The sequence below is a fragment of the Sphaeramia orbicularis genome, chromosome 17, assembly GCF_902148855.1.
Source record: "Sphaeramia orbicularis chromosome 17, fSphaOr1.1, whole genome shotgun sequence".
Classification (NCBI taxonomy): Eukaryota; Metazoa; Chordata; class Actinopteri; order Kurtiformes; family Apogonidae; genus Sphaeramia; species Sphaeramia orbicularis.
The window spans coordinates 37,113,792-37,137,751 of record NC_043973.1 but is presented as its reverse complement, the minus strand read 5'-3'; the positions used below and the strand labels follow the sequence as shown (position 1 = coordinate 37,137,751).

General features: G+C 37.1%; 1 protein-coding gene across 1 annotated transcript in view; it reads left to right on the top strand.

The window, feature by feature from the left end:
- Window positions 1-23,960, top strand: part of slc1a7a (solute carrier family 1 member 7a) — a 114,503-nt gene that overhangs the window by 5,284 nt on the left and 85,259 nt on the right. The window contains exon 2 of the mRNA XM_030160907.1: window positions 15,121-15,200. Coding sequence (XP_030016767.1) covers window positions 15,121-15,200 — 80 coding nt within the window. The remainder of the gene's footprint in view (window positions 1-15,120; window positions 15,201-23,960) is intronic.

Genomic DNA, 23,960 nt, shown 5'->3' with positions numbered 1-23,960 from the left:
TATTAAAAGACAATTTTACCAGCTGAGAAAGTAAGAATATACAGACTATACACCAGAAAGATGCTGTCTCTCTGAAGATGTTTCTGCAGCTTCAATGTGACCAGACAGCAGTAATTTTCACCTCTTTTAATACTTATTCACCTTGCTCTCGAAGGATAAGTTAAAATGTGCAAGGTAACATCCGCCCTGGTGTTTGGTGATGTGTATGGTTTCCTGACATTTAACAGGACTATTTTAAGGAAAACTAACAAAAAAAAAAAAAAAAAAAAAAAAAAAAAAAAAAAACACTGTTCATGCACCTTAGTATATGCACGTTTGTATATACTGAGCTGCCGCCTTTAAGTTTACATCTTTTAGATATACATTTACATTCGCTGTCTTATGTCTTACATGTGAAATAATTTTTTATTTTACTATCGGCTGCATGTACAGAAATACACCTCACTGTTCATTTTACTATGTATAACTGTGCATGTGACAAATAAAACTAGTAACATTATGGTAAGCTGCAAACTATACATTACATTTGTGCAACATAAAAATTAATAGTAATATGCAAATTTCCCTGATGTGGGACTAACAAAGGATCATCTCATCTTATCTTATCCTATCTTATCTTGTCTTATCCTATCGTATGTTATCTTATCTTATCTTGCCTTTTCTTATCTTATCTTATCCTATCTTGTCTTATCTTATCTTCTCTTGTTTTGTCTTATCTTGTCTTATCTTATCTCATCTTATCATATCTTATCTTATCTTATCTTGTCTTATCTTATCGTATCGTATCTTATCCTATCTTGTCTTATCTTATCTTGTCTTATCGTATCTTAACTTGTCTTTTCGTATCTTAACTTGTCTTATCGTATCTTATCTTGTCTTATCGTATCTTGTCTTATCGTATCTTATCTTATGTGACTTGAAGCATTCCATTGAGCTGTTTAACACAAAACCCATGTTTCTTTACCATCTTTGCCAAAAACTGCAAGTTTCTTGGCTTGTAAAACTATTTGATTTGATTTTAGTGATTCATTCTGAACATGCAATGAAATTTAACATATATGCACTTGCAAAACATACATAATAATACAAATATCAAGAATCATAATGATCTTAGTAAGAAGAAAAGCACAATAATTCCATTTACATGCCCAAAAAGGGGTGGGAAGAAGTATAACTATCTTTTAAATGGACCAAAAAGTTCAGGCTCAAAAGGGAATTTGTCTCTTGCTGTTGACCGCTGTTGATTGATTGATTTCTTTTTAAAGTTTGGTTCCATAGGGCACATTGTTAGGGGCGACACTTCTGTTCTCTATTGAATGGCTTTGCTGATTGTTCATAACTCAAAATCAGTGGAGGAAAAGACTTTCTTGAGCTGCCATCATGCACAGAAGGTGTGGGAGGATTGACAGTCTTCTCAGGTTGATTTTTATTCCTTGACAAGGAAAAGAAAGTAAAGTCTTGAGGCACATAAAACATTTTCACAGTGAAAATCCCAAAACATCCTCTAAAACACATGTCCAAAACTGTTTAGTTAAATTACAGGAGAAACGTGAACAGCATTTAAAAACGGCAGAATAAGACAGCTGCAGGAGGAAGCAAACTTGTTAAGAAAAAACTACCTGTTCAGTGTTATTTCTTAAAGCTTGGCTGAAGGTTAAGACATGACCAAGAATAAACCTTTAAAATTTTAATGGGGAATATTTAATCACTTTCTAGGAGAAACATTCTGTGTCGGATTGAATTACAGGGCTGTGAAGCCTAGGCAAACTTCCATCTGGGTACATACTTGATGGATACAAGTGCGTAATGCTCACTAATAAAAGAGCACAGCATTAGAGGTATTGGTGGGGTGCCCTTCACATGGTTTCTGTCCTATGATTCAGATTGTAAAATTAGACATAGGTGTAATGTTGTAGATTAGATTTGACTGTGTGGCAGAGTGAATCAGCCTGTGCAATTATATAATCACAAAGAGCTTCAATAAGTCTGAGACTGAGACTAAGACCAAACACCCAGATGACAGCACGATTGAACCAATCCACTTTTTTTCCCATTCCACTGAAATAACAATCACCTTCAAGGTAATTGAATTTCTAAAGGAGGCAGGAATGTGATGATCACATGGGGAGATGAGAATGTTTCCCAAGGTTTTTTCTTGTAAACCTCACTGATGATGATAAATAACCAGACAGTTCACAGGCAGTTTAGTTATTAACTGTGCAGACGTGGTCTTTTGTCTGGTCTTGAAATGAAATAAGTTCTGTTTGTTCAAGACATATGACAGAGCTAAAATGGAGTCCAGACCCAGATGAGGACCTTCAGTAAAGACAGCTAATTGAAAAAAAAAAAAAAAAGCTAAATAAAAGTTGATATTGAAAAATGGGAGAATGAGAAAAAATACATATTTGATAAATGCTTGGTAATATGTTTATATCTCTTGATAAGCAAGCAGATATTTACTAGCCACAATAAACACACTATGACTAAGGTCCTGTCCATATGAAGACAGTTTTGGTCGTATCCACAAAAGTTTTGTGTGGGATAGGCCTTTCATCCACACAAAACCGGTGTTTTCAGTCACTGAAACCGCAACTTTTTGAAACCGGGTCTCAGAGTGGATACATTTGAAAACACCGGTTTTGTGTCTTCGTCTGTACAACCAAACCACAACTTTTCTAAAACGATGATGTCATAGCCCCACCTCTCTAACCTTTCACCCCAGAAGTAATACGCCATTTCACAACAACAACGGTGGGCTACAGAGTAGTGCTTGTGCTACACCAGTTATTGAATCCAAATCTTCTGCAACTCTTTCATTACAATGAACAACAAACAAGCGTAGCTAACAATATTCACTACATGCTCTTGGATCTACCGCAGAGAGGGGCAACCAGGAGGTAATATTGGATCACACCCCATACAACCAAGCAAGCTTTATGTGCATGCTCCACATCTTCTCCATTTTTTGCGAGAGCATTACAACGTCAGTCGTTTCCGGTGGTTTCGTGTGGACGCAGATATTTCCTGAAATGACCCCATGTTTACGGAGCACTTTTGTGAAAATGACAAAGAAAAAGGTCTGATAGGAAAAGATGCAGATTCGTGTGGACATGGTCTTACACACCAAATCATGCATCCCTACTTGTATCTTTAATTTCTGATTCATTGAAAAAAGTTTGACCCAAATGTGATTCACCATAGTTCTATAATCATAAAAGCCAAACATTATTTGCGATGCATTTAAATGGAAAGTGTATATTAGGGTGGGTGGTACGGTGGTGTAGTAGTTTTCCTGCCACCATCCAAAGACATGCACTAAACGGTTAACGGGTTAATCTACAGTACAGGCAGGTGTGAATATGAGAGAGAATGGTCCAACTTCCCATGACCTTCATGAAGACTAATGCTGCGTTCCAAAGTGCTGGGAGGTAGAATATGTCACTTGGAGTTAATTACATCCCACCTCAAAGCATTCCAGACGATCCATGTTTAATATAAACAACAAATATGGAGGACCGCAGATCTAAGCTCCTATTTGCTCTGTTACTAAAGAGGCATTCTGACTGTCGACAGTGTTCATATATACACAAACGAGATGAAAGAGGCGAAATGAAGGATGAGCTAATTATACATTGTGACGTTTTTTTTATTTTTTCATTGCGAACTTGCACACTCTGCGCCGCCATTTTTGTGTTGACGTCACATTGTAGTTCGCAGTGAGGTCGGGGTACGTCGATCTGGCCCCAGTGGACGCAACTGGGACCTCCAGGTTTGACAGGGGTTCCAATGCATTTTACCAAGTTGAATGTCAGAAACTTCCCACCTCCTAGCACGGACGGACGGACGGACGGATGGACAGATGGACAGACGGATGGATGGATGGATGGCTGACATATGCTAGGGTAGTGCATATACAAGAGGGGTACTGCGCAGGTTTATTTAAGTGGCAATTTGTATGTAAATTGCATTTTTCATTATACCAACGTATAGACTTCATATTTAACATGTAGACTTCATATTTAACTGCTTCCTCATGCATGTCTAATCTGCACACATGTATTTTCCCTTGTTATGGGACAAAAACCTGATTACACACTCACATTGTAGCACAAAACTGTATCCTAAAGTGTAAACCATTACATGGGAGAGTTACATGGAGATTAGTGTGTTGTTGTTATAGTTAATGTTAGGTTAATGTTAAGTCTCCATTATATAAATAAGCCAAAGGCAATGTGAAGCCCTATGAAAGTATAAAACACAACACAAACCCACACCCAAACCCAAACACATTCACGTGGAACTTGTTACTGACATGCACTAATGTATAACGTATTGTATAAATATCTCTCCCCAAATGTACTTTCAGCCATTTGGCTTCTAAATGCTCTCTCAAAAGCTTTTACTGCTCCATCATCTCATTGAACAGATGTGCTCCGCTTAAATGTATTCTTTTTTTACTCACAGCTTTTCTCTTTTGTTTTTCTGCTAGTTTGTGCAGGTGGATGGTTTGTTTATTCACTACATAATAGCAGTAACACTTTGTTAAAAACCTTTTTTCACAACTTCACACAGATTGTTTAATTCTGCATAACTTCACACCCACACACAGCTCTGATCAGGCAGACGCTTTGATTTTTCCAATTTATACAACTTTCCTTTCATGAGTTTGTTTGGTTGAGGTTGTGGCATTTTTGTCAACCTTTACCCAAACCTCAATTAACACATACTAAGAAGCAACAACATACAAACTTTTTTTTTTCCTTCTTTTTTTTTTTTACATCTTCAAATAGAACAGTGAAGTGTAGGGTGGAGGTGTGTTTCTGGTGTTGATCAATAAAAACACCCGAAAATTGGTATCTTTCCATAAATGTACAATCAAAGGTGAGGATGATCAGTCTAAGTAGAGCTCCTTCTACAATAAAACAATGGCAAAAAGAGCCACTTCAGCAGCGTAGCCACTTATTAACAAGACTCAAAGATACGTTTTTTGCTTAGAGTGCTGTTCAAGGGCTGTTTCAAGGCTTCAGTGATCAATCCATAATCCTCCTAGTGGGAAATGACTCAGTTTAATTTCCTAAAATGAATTGAAGACATTTTTGTTTCTAAGGTACAAGTGGATAAAAAAAAAAAAACCCGAGGACCTAACCACATAAAGTCTGACTTTAATTCCAGACTTCTCTATCTCAGGCTCCTACATACAGTCAGCTTCAGTAGATAGACATGTAAAAATACGCCTCACCCTTCAGACGAGGAAGCAGAGTTTTGAGTTTGTTGAACAGACGTGAAGTCGCCCAGTTTCACTCCAGGCGTCAGACCCTCTCGTCTCTTAAGGTTTTAAGTAGGTAGAGGAGAACCCATAGATTGTGGATTCTTGGTGGCTAACCTGTCCGACGCCTTCGAGTGTCACACGGCGGATCTTCAGCTATCCCACCTCTGACACCAATTGTTATGGAAAAATAATACTCGACTAATTCATCTTCAATAAAGAAGGGTCAGTTCAAGCGTTCAGTGTCAAAAGTATTCACTTTATAGAGGGTATGCACGTGACGTCACCGCTAGCAGAAGTCACCGCAGTTCCGTCCACTGAGTGGCAGAAAGAGGGAGATGAGTAGCGGCTTTGGCTTGAATACTGCAAAAACTTTAGAACAATCTAAAAAAATGGGGCAGAGCTGTTGTGCCATTGATCGCACAAATAGGTTTAAAAAGCACTGGGAGCTATCGTTTTAGCAGCGACCTAAAGCCAAAGACAGAAGAAGCAGATGGATCGCTGCAATTCGTAGAAATAACTGGAATCCAGACAACCAAACCTGGATTTGTGGTTGCCATTTCGTGTCAGGTAACGTTAATTTATGCTGTATTCTTGTGTAAAATCATACCTTAAATTCCATATGGTTTTGGCTAACGTTCCTTCTTAGTAAAGCGCTTAATGTTAGCATCTGTCATTTAGTTCTATATTTCAGAACCGAAACGTTTTTGTATTCAGTTGTGTGATTCTGAACCTTGTGCTCTACATGATTTGTAAACTAGCTTAAACTGAGGCTAACCTAGTTTTCCAAATAAGTCTAGCACTCTACTCTAGCACAAAGCTGTTGTATCTGTGTTGTATCCAGTATTTGGTGTTAACTCTACTTAAATCTCCACAGTACCAGTAGATCATCCACTCACTTGGGTCAATACTAAGGGTTCAACTCCAGTGAATCAGTAGTGAACTGTGAGCACTACTGCTGGGCCTTTACCTTGGAAATCACTGCCAAGAAAATACATCTGCACTGACAGAAAACCTCCAAAACAATAGTTTGTTGAATTAAAGCACTCACCAGTGTGACGGACTGAGTACAAAGCCTGAACCCAAATGCAAGACCAGCATACAGATGAAAAGTTGAGTGTGTTTATTAAACACAATCACAGGGGGAAAAACACAACACAGAATAGTTAACATGTCTGTGAAGGCATGGGTATCTGGACTCGATGTCCGGGCTGTGAGCGGGGTCAGCGGGCGATCAGCACGGCCGAGCCGGAGTAATCCCGACAGCAACCCGGACAGGGCAAAACAGAGGGAAGTCAAAAAAACAGGCCAGGTCATACACGGGACAGCAGAACAGAAAGCAACGGGACATGAAGGACAGGCTTACTCACGGTCAAAATCCAGGCAAGGGTCAAAACACACAGGTAATCGTTGGAGGCTGAGGTATCAAAGGGAGAAGGCAGAATCAGAAGTCGGATGAACGAACCAGGTCACAACAGACGAGCAGGCAGAACAGGAACAGGCAGAATCGGTGGTCAGTAGACAAAACGGGTCGCAACGGGCAGACAGACAGGATCCAAAAACGCTGGTGAGTAAGCACAACGAGTGTAGCAAAGAAACAGGGGAAGAAACAGGGGAAGACACAGGGTTTAAATACACAAGAGGGCGGGAAGACAATTAGACACAGGTGGAACACATCAGGGCGGAGTCAGGTAATCAGGAGCAGGTGAAACAATCAAGGAAGGGAAGTAAAGACACCAGACATGACACATGAGGGAAACTTAACAAAATAAAACAGGAAATGACAGACAACAGAAAAGACAGACAAAGATCCAGACACTGTCTGGGAGCCGACATGACAACCAGCTGGAATCCTCCAATTAACCATGACGAGGATGTCAACAACTCTTTGCCTTTTGGAAGCTTTCAGCCTTTGCATTGTGGATTTTCCCGGCATTGAAATCAGGTTCATATAAATGTCAGGATACGTGATTTCCGGCCACATATCAGTGTTCGTAGCCCACTTGTTGTTTGGTAGCTTGTATGGATCCATGTCCAGCCCAGTTGTCTTTAATTTCATGTTATATTCCACATTTTTCCCGGTTTTGCTGTAGTTACTGCTATGCTCCGCCATGTTGAGCCGGTCTGTTTTTGCCACTCAGTCTGACTTAGAGGGGCGTGGCCTAGGGGGGAAGTGACATATCTGCATATCTGCATTCCCTCTATAGATGTGAAGTCGACCAGTTTCACTCCAGGCATCACACCCTCCCGTCTCTTAAGGTTTTAAGTAGGTAGAGGAGAACCTGTAGATTGTGGATTCTTGGTGGCTAACCTGTCCGACGCCTTCGAGTGTCACACGGCGGATCTTCAGCTATCCCACTTCTGACACCAATTGTTATGGAAAAATAATACTCTACTAATTCGTCTTCAATAAAGAAGGGTCAGTTCAAGCGTTCAGTGTCAAAAGTATTCACTTTATTGGAGCTCCAAGAAAGAGATACGACATCAGGCAAAGGCTGAAGCTGTCTGAGCCCAAAAACACAAGTAACAATGTAGTCTTCTGTCTCCCATAAGATAAAGATGAGAAAATTATGGTGTGCCGAAAGTGTTTTGGTTAGTGCCAGGAACTTAGAGATAAGATCCCTGTGAAAAATCATCTTTATCCTACTCAGGTGTCTGTTTGGCCTTCTACTCTGGACACAACACAGAAGAGGTCAAAAAACTACTCCATAATACACAGTGACATGTGCATGCATGTGAAGATATCTGGAATAGAGTTAGAAGCCTATATGATATATGAAATACATGCAAATATATATGGATATAAGTAATTTAGCCATTACAGCTGCAACTTTTCAAATGTTTTCATCACGTTCTTTTGTTGCTTGTCAGTTGCTCGTTCTAGTTAAGATGCTGTATTATACGTTAGTTAGTTAGTTAGTTAGTTAGTTAGTTAGTTAGTTAGTTTATTTCGAATATGCAACAAGACAAAGTAATCTTACTTAATCCTTAGAAATAAAACAGGTGGTAAGAAGTCATAAAAAAAACAACAAAAAAAAAAGAAAAGAAACAAAACTAAACTAAACAAAGCTTTTACCAGCTAAAATTTACTTGGGGGTCAAATGAGTGGCCATTTTTGTAAAAAAAAAAAAAAAAAAAAAAAAAAGTTGTCATAAATGCATAGAACTGTGTTGAAATAACGCTAATCCATTTGTGCACAGACTACTGATATTATTTGACAGTAGAAGCTCTATTTTCACAAATATTGGATTTGGAATAGCACGTGTATGTGAAAACTTTTGCTGGTGGACGGACGTGACATTACCCATGATGCTCTGGTCAGTACCAGTACTTTTATTAGGAATAAACTTATAGACTTACTATTGCTAATTCTCCTCTTCTTCATAAATGTTAGTATTGTGGATCTAAAACAATACCAGCTGACACAAAAACACTAAATGTGTCAGTGGACGGATGTGACATGGTTGTTGTGGATCCCATCATACTGATGCTCTGCAGCCATGTCAGCGTTTACACTAATGATCCCTGTGCAAAAACTAGGATCACAATTATTTATTGGATAGTTTATCATCAGACTAAAGAGGAAAGAACAATATAGAATTGTTATTTCTTTATAAAAATGCTTATTATTAGAAAACTGTTGATTTAAACAGTGCTGTGTGCCATTCTTCATGTATGTATTGGTGTAACATAAGCAGGATGGATCAGCACCATACTCCAGATTCAACCTGTACAAATAAAACATGTGATATGTAGGAGAGAATCTGGGAAGAAAAATTGGTGAATCTAAAAGAATAGAATATTTGTTTTTCAGGTAAATTCAAATATAACTTGGCCATTTGTGACATGAAAATATAGCATTAATTGTCATGAAACTGGACATTTTTGAGCTGAAAACATAGTTCATATGAGCATCAACATGTTGAACAGAACTGAAATCCTGTACATTTGTAGAATTTGCATTTACCAACACAAAGTTCCTTTGGGGATTCACTTAAATTGATTTCTTATGCACAAAGACAGAAATAAGACCTCAAAGTAAATTTTAGCCGATACATATACATTATTTCATTTGCACATTCGAAAAGGAGTGGGAAGAAGTATAATTTATTTAATCCCACCTCTTCTCCACACAACAGTCTATCCTCTCGCTTCCTATCAGCAGAACATATATGACTATTATCAAATATAACAGCGCTGTTGTGTCATGATTTCCACTGAGTGCAATAGTATTTTTCTTATTGTTTTGAGGAATTGACTGGTTTTAGATTACTTAAGTTAGAGATAGGTTGTACAAACTATCATTATTGGTAGATGTTAGCACCGATAGTGGTCGATGGCTCTTATTAGGAAATATCTGAAGTGGAAATATCTGAAGTGGAAATATCTGAAAGCAACTGAAGGATGTCTGAAAGAACTGAAGCGCTCTTATGTGTGACCTCAAAGCATTGAAGAATTCACTGTAATGCTGAGAAAAATCGAAATATTGACTTGAAGAGACAAAGGTCAAAAACTAATGAATCACACCCACCTTTTGTTTCTTCAGTTTCATTGATTAATTTGTTAGTTTGATTTAGACATCATCTGTTTTATTTAATTTTATTCCACTTTTCATTTTAAGTGTCAAAATTATTTGGAGCAGAGAATCAGCTTTTCAATATTCACAAAACATAATCCATCAACTAATATTACTTACAGTTTTAAAAAAAATAGTTAAACCAGTTTGTTTTTGGCAGTAGAATGTGATATAACACATTAGTGCAAATACTGTAGGAAAATGAAAACAAAACTGATTTTATCTGCATTATATTTCAGTTTTGTTCATGTTGCATTGTTTCTTGCAATTTTTATGTTTTGGTGTCTTTAAAAAGTCATTCTTAATTATTTGTTCAATGTTTTAATTTAATCTTCTTTTTATTAACTATATTAACTTTGACATGAGGAGGAAAAGCTTTAGAATAAAAAGAACATAAAAGAGAAGAACTGCCTATATTTGCAGTTATTCACTGTTAGTTACATAAAGCCAGGATGTTATGTAGGAAAATGTGACTAATTGCACATTGCATCTGATAAACAGCAGACTCATAAACTGTGAAACTCTTCCATTCTACTATTCTTTTGTCATTTTTTTGACAAATTGTAACAGTGCACATAGTGTTATGGCTTATGTAAGTCCAGTTACATAACCTGTGCAGTTCATTCAGTTCACTCCTGTTTGCAACCTTAGTTTAACAATATAAACATCCTTGTACACATAATTATGAATATTTTGCAAAACAAACATTTCTTTCTGCATTTGGGCAACTGATCCACGCATAAATAGTGTTTTAGGTCAGTAAAACAGATTAGAAAAAGATTAGAAAACAATGACATCAAACCCCAATTCATGCATTCATATTGTTGATTTGTGTAATGAACATGAACTGACATATCAAATATGGGTCAAATAAGTGTATAAATCACATATTCCTGCAATAGATTGAAGTGTGCACAGACACATTTAAGAAATGGACACATTTACCAGTGCTATGGAGAGATCTATGGAATATAAAGAACACATTTAAAAACCTGGTCAGACACTTAAACATTAATGTAATATTGTCAATATTGTCTACAGGTTCATTTAAAGATCAACACAATGTTTTTTCTGTGGTCATTTTTGCAAAGATTGTATGAACAGAATAATTTTGTAAAATGGAGGAACATTCTGATATCCCTCTGTGTGTATACTTTTAATAAGCGGTTGGAATGACAGTCACTAAACTTGAAACTTCCTGTGTAGTAAAAGGGTTTCTGCAGGTTTGAGGAAGCCAAATTTATGACTTTTTAAGATATTTTTAAATGCATCTTTGGTTAAATTTAAGACCATACAATCATATGAATAACAGCACAACAGACCTCATACTTATTACAGTGACCCAGTCTTACCCATGTTTTAATCCAGCTGACATTACATTTCTGTTTGTCCATGACTAATGTTTTTGCTGTTGCTGTTCAAGCTGTTAAAGCTCTTACCTGAACCCTTCCACCCATGAACGACTGTTGGAGGCTCCACTCATTCCCATTTCCACACTGCACACTTTTAAAACCCCTCAGCCAAATATAGTGTAAGATTCTGCTGAAAGTTGCTGCACTATAATTTAGATTAAATTGTCTTCATGTAAAACTTATTGCATACATATTTCTATTTGAAAGTACTCAGATATTATAACTGCAAAAGGCATTTGACCTTAAAAAGTAGGCAATAGGCTTCTGCTCCATGCCAAGATGCATCCACAGTATAAATTTGGTGCTGATATCTCAATACATTCTTCAGAGAATATGATTATGTCATTGAATGGACGGGCGGACAGACAGACAGACGGACAGATGACAAAATGATTACAAGTGGTAAAAATGATAAACACTAATTACACATTTGACTACTTTTTTACAAAGATGTCTAAAGCAAGTATAGCAATGTCCATCCATCCATCCATCCATCCATTGTCTTCCGCTTTATCTGGGGCCAGGTCATGGGGGCAACAGTCTAAGCAGGGATGCCCAGACTTCCCTGTCCTCAGACTCCTCCTCCAGCTCTTCAGGGGGGACCCCGAGGCGTTCCCAGGCCAGCCCACAGACCTAGTCTCTCCAACGTGTCCTAGGTCTTCCTCGAGGTCTCCTCCCGGTGGGACATGCCTGGAACACCTCCCCAGGGAGGCGTCCAGGAGGCATCCGAAACAGATGCCCAAGCCACCTCAGCTGGTTCCTCTGGATGTGGAGGAGCAGCGGTTCTACTCCAAGCTCCTCCCTGGTGACTGAGCTCCTCCCCCTATCCCTAAGGGTGTGCCCAGCCACCCTGCGGAGGAAACTCATTTCGACCGCTTGTATCCAGGATCTTGTCCTTTCAGTCATGACCCAAAGCTCATGACCATAGGTGAGGGCAGGAACGTAGATTGACCGGTAAATCGAGAGCTTCGCCTCTCGGCTCAGCTCCTTCTTCACCACGACAGACCGATACAGCGACTGCATCACTGCAGACGCTGCACCGATCCGTCTGTCAATCTCACACTCCATCCTTCCCTCACTCGTGAACAAGACCCCAAGATACTTGAACTCCTCCACTTGGGGCAAAGACTCCCCACTGACCCGGAGAGGGCAGACCACCTTTTTCCGGTCGAGAACCATGGTCTCGGATTTGGAGGTGCTGATCCTCATCCCACTCGCTTCACATTCAGCTGCAAACTGCCCCAGGGCACGCTGAAGGTCCAGGTTCGATGAGGCCAACAGGACAACATCATCCGCAAAAAGCAAAGATGAAATCCTGTGGTCCCCAAACCGGACCCCCTCCAGCCCCTGGCTGTGCCTAGAAATTCTGTCCATAAAAATTATGAACAGAACTGGTGACAAAGGGCAGCCCTGCCAGAGTCCAACATGCACCTGGAACAGGTCTGACTTATTACCGGCAATGTGAACCAGGCTCCTGCTTCAGTCATACAAGGACCAGACTGCCCTTAACAGAGGGCCCTGGACCCCATACTCCCGAAGCACCCCCCACAGGATACCACAAGGAGGGACACGGTCGAACGCCTTCTCCAAATCCACAAAACACATGTGGACCAGTTGGGTGAACTCCCATGAATCAATCAATTTTTATTTCTAAAGCACTTTATAACAACCAAAGCTGACCAAAGTGCTCCACAATAGCAGAATAAAGATGAAAGCATCACAAATGAACACCAATACAGTGCATTCCCCTATTAAAACAAAGGTCATTTTGAACAGATAGGTTTTAAGTTTGGTCTAAATGTCTGGGATACTATGTAACTCAAGGGGAAGAGAGTTCCATAGATTTGGACCAGCCACAGCAAAGGCAGGATCACCCCACTGTTTGCAACTGGACATCCAGTAGATGTTATTCCACAGAAGGCAGGGCTCAGCTGGGCTGGTGAAACGACAGAGTCTCACAGATATGCAGGTATAAAGCCATGAGTGGAACTGAAAACAGAACAGAAACACAAGAGTATAGAACAGGTGTGATGTGGTCATGTTTACAGGTGTTTGTGAGGAGAGTGCAGCAGCATTCTGCACAAGCTGTAGACAGTGCAGAGAGGCCAGGTGAACTCCAACATGCAGAGCGTTGCACTGGTCCAATCATGAGCTTTTAAAGGCATGAATAGCTTTCTCAAGGTCACAGCGGCTGAGGAAAGGTTTCCCTTTTGCTAATAGGTGGAGTTGAAAAAAGCTTGCCCTGACAACTGAGTCGATTTGTTTGTGTTAATTTTATTAGTGTATGGTAATAATTTAAAAAGAAAAAAAAGAAAAAAAAAAGTTTAATGTGATTTGAACCATTTATAATGTTTATTTTGCTTCGCTTCACCCTGGACCCCACCATTCTCCTGCAACTGCCCCCTCCATTTTTTCTTGAACCACCACTGATATATATACTGTTAATTAAAGTTTTCATGGTGTTTGACAAGTTTGACAAGGTGTTCGTTAATTGGCAGGAATGAGAAGTAGGAGATGTTTATATAAGCTACTGAGGCGTGAAAAACAAGGCCAATGTTTGTTCTGATTACTACAGTCTGTTATATAACTGAATGCTGATGTAAAAACATATAATCTTACAAAGGGTTCACACCCAGGGCTAAGAGACAGGTGTAATTCTTAACCATATAGTGTCGTAATTTAGCTTTCCAGAAAGAAATTATATATATATGTATATATATATATATATATATATATATATATATATATATATATGTGTGTGTGTGTGTATGTATGTATATATACTTTTTCACCACTTGAAAAAGTCAGAAAGTATCAAACATGCACTAAAAAGCAAAAAAAAAGCCCATTACAGGCTTTCAGAATCCAGGAAGTCAGGGTACAGTGACATAAAAGGTCTGGGCAGTTAGAAGCTTTTCAGAGAATATGACATTTTCTGTACATGTACCAAGGTCATTCACAAACAGGTAAAATGTTCTAAAAGCCCATTGTTTGGGCACAAATGGCTTTTCTAACTTCATCTCAGCATCAAATGAGCAGTATCAATGAGGTCTTTTTCATTTCTGCTTTCATTTTTCATATATAATAAAAAAAGTATTATTTATGTATAATACACTGATATATGGTAAATTAAATAGAAAACTACAGTTTGAATCTACTTGTTTAGCATTTTAACACATTTCATCAGTTAATATTTTGACCTTTAATATTAATCCACTTTTATTCATTTGCATCAAACTACGCGTGTACTTTCACTGTCAGTATAGTCTGAATGCATCTTAAAATAGTTCAAAATCAAACAGTAGTAACTGAGATATTTGATCATTTATATATGAAAGGAAATATCTGGGGTTCTTATACAGATCCCTGTGGGACTACTTTCAGATTTCAGTGAACCCAGTGATTTTTTTACCACTTTTCTAAATCTACTGTAGTGAACCTATTGTGAGTAAATATGTATGATGGTAAAATAGGTTTTTATGTATAATGTCAAAACATATTGTTACCATTTGAATATATCTTGTTATAATGATATTTTGTTGTAATATTCAAAATATTGTTACTTCCTTAAAACATGAATAATTTTCGCATAACATGTCATTTGAATGTTAAAATGAATGTCAAAATATTTTGTTTTAACATAAAAATATCTTGACTTTATGTGAGAATATCTTATTATAACATGAAAAGATTTTTGATATAATATGAAAATCACATTGCTTCTTCTCATCAGCCCTGGGTTTTGAGTAGAAATTGTCACTTGATGATCAGTCCAAAAGTGTGAAACACAAACAGTCCAACACAGTATTAAATCTGTTGATTTTGCTCCTAATCTGTATGCTTGTTTTTTTTTCCGTCACCTACAGGAGGTGAAGTACTTCCAGTTCCCTGGAGAGCTGCTGATGCGGATGCTGAAGATGTTAATTTTGCCACTTGTCGTCTCTAGGTGAGTCTAGTGTGCATTAACATAGACACAGTCACACACATATGCTACAGGTCACAACTGGTGTTCAAAAACAAAAACAAAAAACAATTGCAGACGTAAATATTCTAATGATTGCCTGGTGCCAGAGCTGCAGTAAAGTCCAGCCAGTGTGTGAATAAATGAAACATGAGTCAAAGTCATTTTATATTCCAGGTTTATATCTAATCTATTTGCATCTAACATACTATACGTGTCAGATGAGTATTCTTAACTGAATTCCAACAACGAGGTAGTGTATCTTTAGTCATTAGTCGCTTTTCCATTGGACATCTGCACAAAACTTTACCGATATTTACTAAATGTTGAAAAAACAGAAATGCGTAATGTCGGTTTTTCCATTAAATCACAAATGCGATGATTTGTTTATTTATTATCGCGAGATGACATGAGAAGTTATTCCATAAATATGGCGACGAACATAAATTAATTCACCTGACTCTAGTTGCGAAAAAGGTCTTTCCATTGCAGTTTTGCCTGATATACCATTTGCACTACGCCTGAAAAACCACCTCTCGCCAGCCCAAAAACTTTTAATCGAAAAATGAGGTTTTTGGCAAAACTGTCATTTTTCCATTAGGTAAATTTTTATGCACAAGTTATATTTGTGCAATTTGAGGGTCAACGGAAAAGTGACTATTGTGAGTCAGTGGGTGGGTATTATTGTCATTCCAGTGACTCGTCTCCACCTCCAGAACTGACTTTTGCTGCAATACGCTGCGGAGTCCTTTTGTCTGTAGCTCACAGTCGCCTCTGGCAGTGGTTATTATCACTTCAAACTGTCCCGTGTGAGAAAGCGAGGCTGCTGACCCCCTATTGCTCCTGTTTCTTACAAATAAGTAATGCGTTGTATGTGCCCAGTGTGCAATGTTTGGTTAATCAACAGGGAACAGGGGGACTGAGGCAACACTGGAACATATAAAGCAGAATAAATTGTATACAGAAAGCGCTTTCCTGTGTACGTCCTCAGGGAAAAGTTTTATTGTGCATAGTAGAGAGAATAGTCTGTCAAGGTCTCACTCTAATGACTGGACAGATTCTGTTGCTTTTCCTGAATACAGATGTTTCTATGAAGTAAATATGTCGCAGTGTGCATGGAGCGCTGCTTACACTGTGAGACCGAATAAGTTGAGTTTACTTTAAAAAATTGAGGAAAGCGGTTGCCTTAAAACATTTAAGGAACAAGTAATGAAAACTTGAGTGTATTAAACTTAAATGCTTGATTTGAATGGAATTGCTATTTTAAGTACAACACACTAAATGCCAAGTTACTTTAACTTAAAATTTTTTGCAATGTCAATTGCTTTGTGTAATCATTAGACTTAATATCATCAGTTCATTGAACGCAATTCCAAGTTGATTTAAATTAAGATCTTTTGCAATATAAATTGCTTTGTATAATTATTCCACTTACTATATTATAGTGTGGATGGAAGTTAGACAGGAAGATAGCTCAATGTAATTCGCCAGTACAGGAAATGCTTTTAATTTGGCAAGATTTACATTGGAAAAGGACAATGATTGAGGAACAGTAAGGCCATTGTTCAGCCTATGGCTCTGACTCATGGTGCAGCTCTACAAAAATACAAAAAACAAACACAAAAAGGCCAATAAACACTGACATACACACATTAAGTCCAAATTAACACTAACACCACAACCCCGCTGAACCCCTGCACAGAAAAATAACACATTTTCAACAACATGCTCAATACCCACAATGAGATAAAAAGGTGTGGTCATGACTAAAACTTAGTGATTTAAATTTATTCAACTGAAACTTTTTCATACTTTTGACTTTGTCTACAAATTAGTAGAATATACTTAACATTTTACAGTAATGTAATAAAACTTAAATCATTTAAGTACAGTGTAATTAAAGCATTTTCATAAATACAAAGTCGGGGCTAACAGTGCAGGTGTGAAGAAAGTGGAAAAAGTGTTACTCTGGTCATGGGTTTTATTCGACCATTGAAGGCCAGGGTACATGAACCTGGTGTTAGTGGTTCCTCAGACTAAAGCCCAATCCCAACTCACCCCTTGCCCCTCCCCCTTACCCCTACCCTTACCTCTTGGCTCTTGCACTGGCACTACCCCTTGAAACAGAATTGCAAAGGGGTAGGGATTGAAACATTCTCCTCTAAAATGGGACAACCTTTTGAGACCTGTTGTGTTATCCATGCCGCTAGAAACAGATGCGACAACTTTGTTTGTGAAATAATTCACCATGTCGTCAGCAGCTGAAACCGTCTCTGTTGCATGGGCTTTGGGCATCTTTTTGCGGCTATCAACCCCAAACTGCAGAAATGTGGTCTATAATGCTCTGAAACAGCATTAAACGGACAAAGAAAATATGTACATTTGTGAGTTATTTCATCCCACTGCTGCACTTTTTTGCTTTGTTTACCTCCATCTTGCCAATGATTCAAACAGAATTATGGGAAATTTTGTGGTCCCAAAAAATCTCCATTTCAAGAGCCAAACAGCCCTCCCCCTTAGCCCTTCCCCTCTAACTCCTCAAGAATAGGGACACCCCTACCCCTTTTCATGAATGCGCAAAATGAAGGAGTAGGGCTAAGGGTTGAATTGGGATTGGGCCTAATACTTAACTGTTAAATACTTAATTTCATGGATTCTAATCGCTCTTGATCAAAATCAGAATACATTATTAATCCCAGGGAAAATTGTTGTGTCTTACAGTTGCTCCATGTAAGTATAATAAAAATAATAAGTCATTTTGTGGCTTTTTGTGCCGATATCTTTATTTTTGTGAGGGGAAAATTTGAGCACCAAGTGTGATTATTGAAAATGTAATTTAATAAATGTACTTTTCAACTAAATACTTGCTCTTATTTCAAGTATATTGAAGCTGAATGAAATCTAGAATAGGCTGATAATTATTTCGACTATAATTAATTGAAACATTGGTCAAATGTGTGAGAGAATGAGACCTAAAAGTTTGTCCCAAAAGATTTATTTAGACCATTTATATCAGCTTTGGAACTACAAAAAAAACAAAAAACATTGTTATGGCTATGAGTAATTTTATAGTCGAGAGGTTATTTGCTTATTTACTTCCCTCATGTTTTTAATGGCGGTGCTTCTCAGCTGGAGGATTTTAGTATTCAGTTCTGATAAAAAACACATTTTCAGTCTTTTAAGGTTCAGTGTGTTATATTTACTGGTGTTTAGCCTTGAATGCCCTCATCTGTTTCACCACAGGCGTTCCTAAAATGGAAAGGCCTTCATTAGAGTCAGTGTTTGGTTCATTTTAGGCTTTTTAGAGAATAATAACTCGTAATAATAATAATGACTGCAGTGTCCTTTATTGTCAGACATCAATTAAACAGAAAAAAAACAGAGGAGGAAGACCTACAGTGGACACATAATTAAGGAGACTTATAAGTGAACAGCTCATTCTGAGCACGAAACACCATGGTTCTTATTTTCGCATGATTATAAAAAAACAATAACACAATTTTGGGTATTATGTTCCATTTCAACTTTTAATCCTTTATAGGGCACCCATAGAAATATTCTGAAATTCTAATTTTCAACCTTAGTGTGTTATTGGAGGACATAACATGATTTAATTACTTTTGTAAATTTTTTCAAAATTGTTTATTGTTATGTAGAAAATCAAGGTCAATAAAGTTACCATATTGGTTCCTTGCATGTATATGGTAAAAAAAAAAAGTGAAAGGAACATATATTTTAGAACATTAGACCAATATAAGTGCTGATCCAGACACCTGTCCACATCCACATGATCCCTTTGAACATCATTCCTTCCATTAGCACCATTATTTCATCATTCCTTCCATTAGTACCATTACTTCATCATTCCTTCCATTAGTACCATTACTTCATGGTACCTAACAAAGCAGGTCCACTCACTGTTCATGCAGAGGTGGACCTTACAGACCCTGGAGACCACACTGGACCTGATATTATTGACTCACTGTCCTCACAGTAACTGGTGCTGTTACTGCTATCTAATGTGAATGTGTCTGGAAATGACCAAAAATAGTCACTTGCCTGATAAAGGGTGAAATCCTGCTGCATCCCCCTTTACTTGTAGCTTATGTCTTTTTAGGTCTAAGGATCAGGACATGTGTACACTGAGAGAAATTTTAACCTCCTGAGACCCAGGAAAGTGAAGGTTTTAACTTTTTTATATGAAACAATTGTCTTCACTGGAAACTGCATAATGCAACAGTTTTTTCAGATACAGATTTTAACAATTATTTTTATTTATTCATTAATTTTTTTTAATGGAATGTCCTTTGCAACGGACATCATTTTAAAAGTAAAACTGTGAAACTTTTGTCCCCTGCAGAGGAGAAAAATCCATTGCTGGGTCTCAGGAGGTTACAAGGCTGTTTTCTTATCACCCTTCTCAGGACTTCAGATTTCTCTACCAATTTGTTTAAAAAGTTCTGTTCTATCTATTTACAGCATATTTTATACAAGAGGTTAAACTCAAATTGCTTAAGTTTTCTCCACTCTGCATTTTAGGTTTTGTTGCAACACTGGAGAAGTTTAACCTTTTCATGCATGAATTATGAGAACCTTAGTCGAGACTTTTTTCCAGAGTGTTTTTATTCCTCTTCAGGCATGTAAAAATAATGCAACTGCAATTTTAATATTTTATTTATGAACCTAGTTTTCATGGCGTTACAAAATGTCCACCGTACTTTTAACTTTTGAAGCAAAAAAATGTGTATTTAACAACATCAGAAAACGATATACTGTGGCAAGACTATGCAATTAAACACTTTTAATGCTCCTAATCTGATGTTTTCTCACATTTTAACATATTCTGATACTAGTTGTTACTCACTTAATGGCGATATTATGCAACAAAAAAAAACAAAAACTAAAAAACAACAACTGTTAATTACACTCTAAGACCAATTAGCAATTGATTTGCACTAAAACATGCTACTGCAGATCAATCGATTTAACAAGAACAGTAAAGTTTCACTAATGGTATGAATTGCAGATAAAATACAGCCAGTGATGCATGGTGATAATTTAGTGGGCATGATTAATTGCAAATTTCTTCCAGTATAAAATAAATATCTGGAATTTTTAACACTGATATTAATCCTTAGATGTTACTTGATGCTAGCATATTTTTTCTACCTTCAGGGGTGTCCTGATATAGAGGGATTTACAAGATATTCCTGGGATGTTCAGCATTTCTGACTTCCTGTCAGCCATCTTGGTTATGAGTGGAAAAAAAAAAAAAAAAAAAACACGTCCCATGACTGGCCAATAGGTGACAGTGTATGGGATCATGTACAAGCGTCCCACTGTGTTGGCAACTAAAATGTCAAAACCCATAAATATACAGGAGAACAGCTTTTGAATAGCTGTCCACTCTACTGACCACTATGCATGAAAAGGTTAACTCAACTCATATCACTCCAGATTAAGGGTCAAAACTCTTTGTCTTCTTTGCATTTCTTTACAACCATCGCTGTTGTTTTGAGGAGTATGGAAATAGCAATCGGAACTTGTTTTGGAAAACAGTAAAATGCTGTATTAAACATGTGATGTGTAGCAGGCAGGTCGATATCTCAGGGGTGATGATTGTCAGAACAGTAAAACACGGACAGCAGATAGTGGCACTTTTCCAGCAAACTAGTTTCAGTGAGTCAGACTGAGGAGGAATGTATTGATTGAAAACACTCCGTAACTTCAATCAGCTGTGAAACATGCATCTCCGGATCTATTTTACTCGGACTTTTGAAATCTATTTTTGGGTTGAACGGCCTCCTGACTGTGTAGGTCAGTCGGTGCAGGATGATGCTTTTCATCCTGAGACTGTTGATTGTTTGCTGTCAAGCCCAGAATATTGTCAACATCCTGCACTTACTGCTCATATTCCTATAGACCTTCTGAAGGCTTTTAACCCTCTGTGCACCTTTGACTCAAGTCTTTCTAAGCCTTATGGGAAATGTACTGAATATGAAGTTATTACAGTGATCTTTTTTTTATCTCATATTTCAAATGAGCCGTCAGAATCAACTATTGCTGCTGTACTTTAACTTCCAGGAATTATTGAAAATATCAAAAATATGGCCTGTTAACCCACTCACAAAATACAGAAAAAAGCTTCTTATGGTTGGGTTTATTGAAAAATACCAAGGCCTGCCACTGGCTTCCAAACCAATCCATTGATCGAAAATCTTTGATAACTTTTCAACCACTATTCCTACCAAAACATATTAACAAATAATTCACATAAAATGCAGTTTCTCAGCTTTTCATCATCATCAGATATGACCCATTTGGACTCTCAGAGGCTCAGTAGTGAACATGTAAACACCGTCATTTACTAGAACGCTATTTCGCCACTAAAATACATGTATTTGACAAATGACAGTGGATGGAGGCACATGTTTTTGTGTTCAGTTAATGATATGTTTAGCTGAAAAAGACACTGTTGCTTCATTTTTCTCTTTTGTAATATATCAAGTTTAGAATTTACTGTGAGCTTTCATGTACATCTACATGATCAGTAACTTAAATACAGGAAAATACCTGATATTCATTGAAAAATGCAAAATACATGACATAATATTCAAATAAATGGGGATTCATCCCTTAGGAAACATGTAGACAAAAAATCATTGTCTCCAGTCATCAGACCAAAGCACTTATTGACTAAACTTTAACCCATAAAGACCCAGTGCCACCTCTGTGGTAGTTCCCAAATGAATTTTTCTTTCGATTTAACCTTTCATAAGTGATTTGTCACCATTTATTATGATATTATACTCTGAATGTTTGCACTTTTTCAATGAAAATCTAAATTTGCCTCGATGTAATTTACAGATCATGTACTTTAATCGTCATTCTGACATTACATTTGAGGGTTATTATGTCAAAAACAGAGAAAATGTAGGAAAAATGGACTTTTCTGGTAAAATATATCATGAATTGAATGTAAAAACAAGAATCTCCAAGAACTGTAATTTATTGAAGTGCATGAGTTTTACTGGTGAATCAATGGTATAGAAGATGACAGTGTTTCCATGGTAACTACAGAGCCTCTGAATGTCCAAATGGGTCATATCTGATGACCATGAAAAGATGACAGATTGCATTTTACACCAATTATTTACATGGATTGATAGGATTAATGGATAAACAGGTATTAAATGTTTTACATCAGTAGATGGTTTGAGTCGTCAGTGGCTGTTTGGGTCTTTATGGATTAAAAAAAAAAAAGTTATTAGGTGGATGTGAACACAGTCTCTGGTGACAAAGTCCTGATTTTTATTAATATGGCATCAACCCCAATAATCACAATTTGGTTCTGTCTGTTGGCGCAGAAATAGTTCGCTCTACTACAAGTATATGCCATATGCAATATAACTGTAGAGACGTATAAACAACATAAAAATAGGACTTTTTTTTTGTTTTGTGTTTGGCAATAACAGTCTTTAGAGGAAAAACCGATGTTGCCAATTATTCATTAATTTCCAAAGAGAAGAAACCTGATTAATCATATGAATTTGCTTTAATGCCCAGCCCTACTAGTAATGTTAACCCTTTCATGCATAGAGGTCACTCCAGTGGACAGTTCTTCTCCAGCTGTTCTCTGGTATATTCATGGGTTTTGTTGTTTTAGTTCCATAATCAGCCGACACAGTGGACACTTATGCACCATCCAATACACTGCAGTTCATACCATTAGTGTAACTTTGCTGTTCTTGATAAACCAGATCTGCAGTGATATGTTTGAGTGTAAATCAATTGTTAATTGTTAGATTGTAATTTAAAAAAAAAAAAAAAAAAAAAGGTTTTTTTTGCATATTATCTCCATGAACTAGGAAGATTATTACTGTTACTAATTATTTAAGGAGAAGGGGTGGGATTTTATAAATTATGCTTCTCCTCACTCCTTTTCGAATATGTATTATATGTCTTATTTTAAGTGTTTTGTTTATTTATTTTCTTCTGTTTTGACATTCATATTCAAAATAAATACATCAATCAGTCAAATCAATCAATCATGTGAGTCATAACTAGTATTAGAGTATGTTAAAATGTGAGAAAACATCAGATTAGCAGCATTAACCCTCCGGTATCCAGGTGCGCCTTTTAGGCACACTTTGCACTTCGTTTTAAAAAACTTCATATTATTTTTCACAATTTAAATAAAGTTAGAATTCAAAAGTTGTTCATTTTTGCATGAATTCTGGCCACCAATTAAAATGTGCACATTGTAAACAAAAGAAAATTACCAGACTAGCATCTGTCTCCCAAGTGTGCCTAAAACGCACTATTTCTTCCATTTGATATGTATGATTAGGGCTGACCTTGATTTACAAAAATAAAATCAAATTAGAGCAGAAAAATAAATCAATATATAATATTTAATAGTTTGATTTAGAGGTGTGCATTTTACGCACACTTGGTGACAGATGCTAGTATTTTTGAACATTTGACCTAGCGCCAAAAATAATAATGCAAATTAACCAGTGTTGCTGCTTATCATTGACATATGCCAGGATGAAAAAATCAAATAATATGTGATCCACTTTTTATGTAGTATATTGGAAAAAATTATATTTTGGGGGGTTTTTTGCATCCAAAAAAATGGTTTGTTTACATTACAAACACAGCATTTAAAGGGTTAAAAAATGTGACAATTATTGAGTATTTGGTATTTTTATTTACGGCTCAAGTTGATGAAATAGAAAAAAG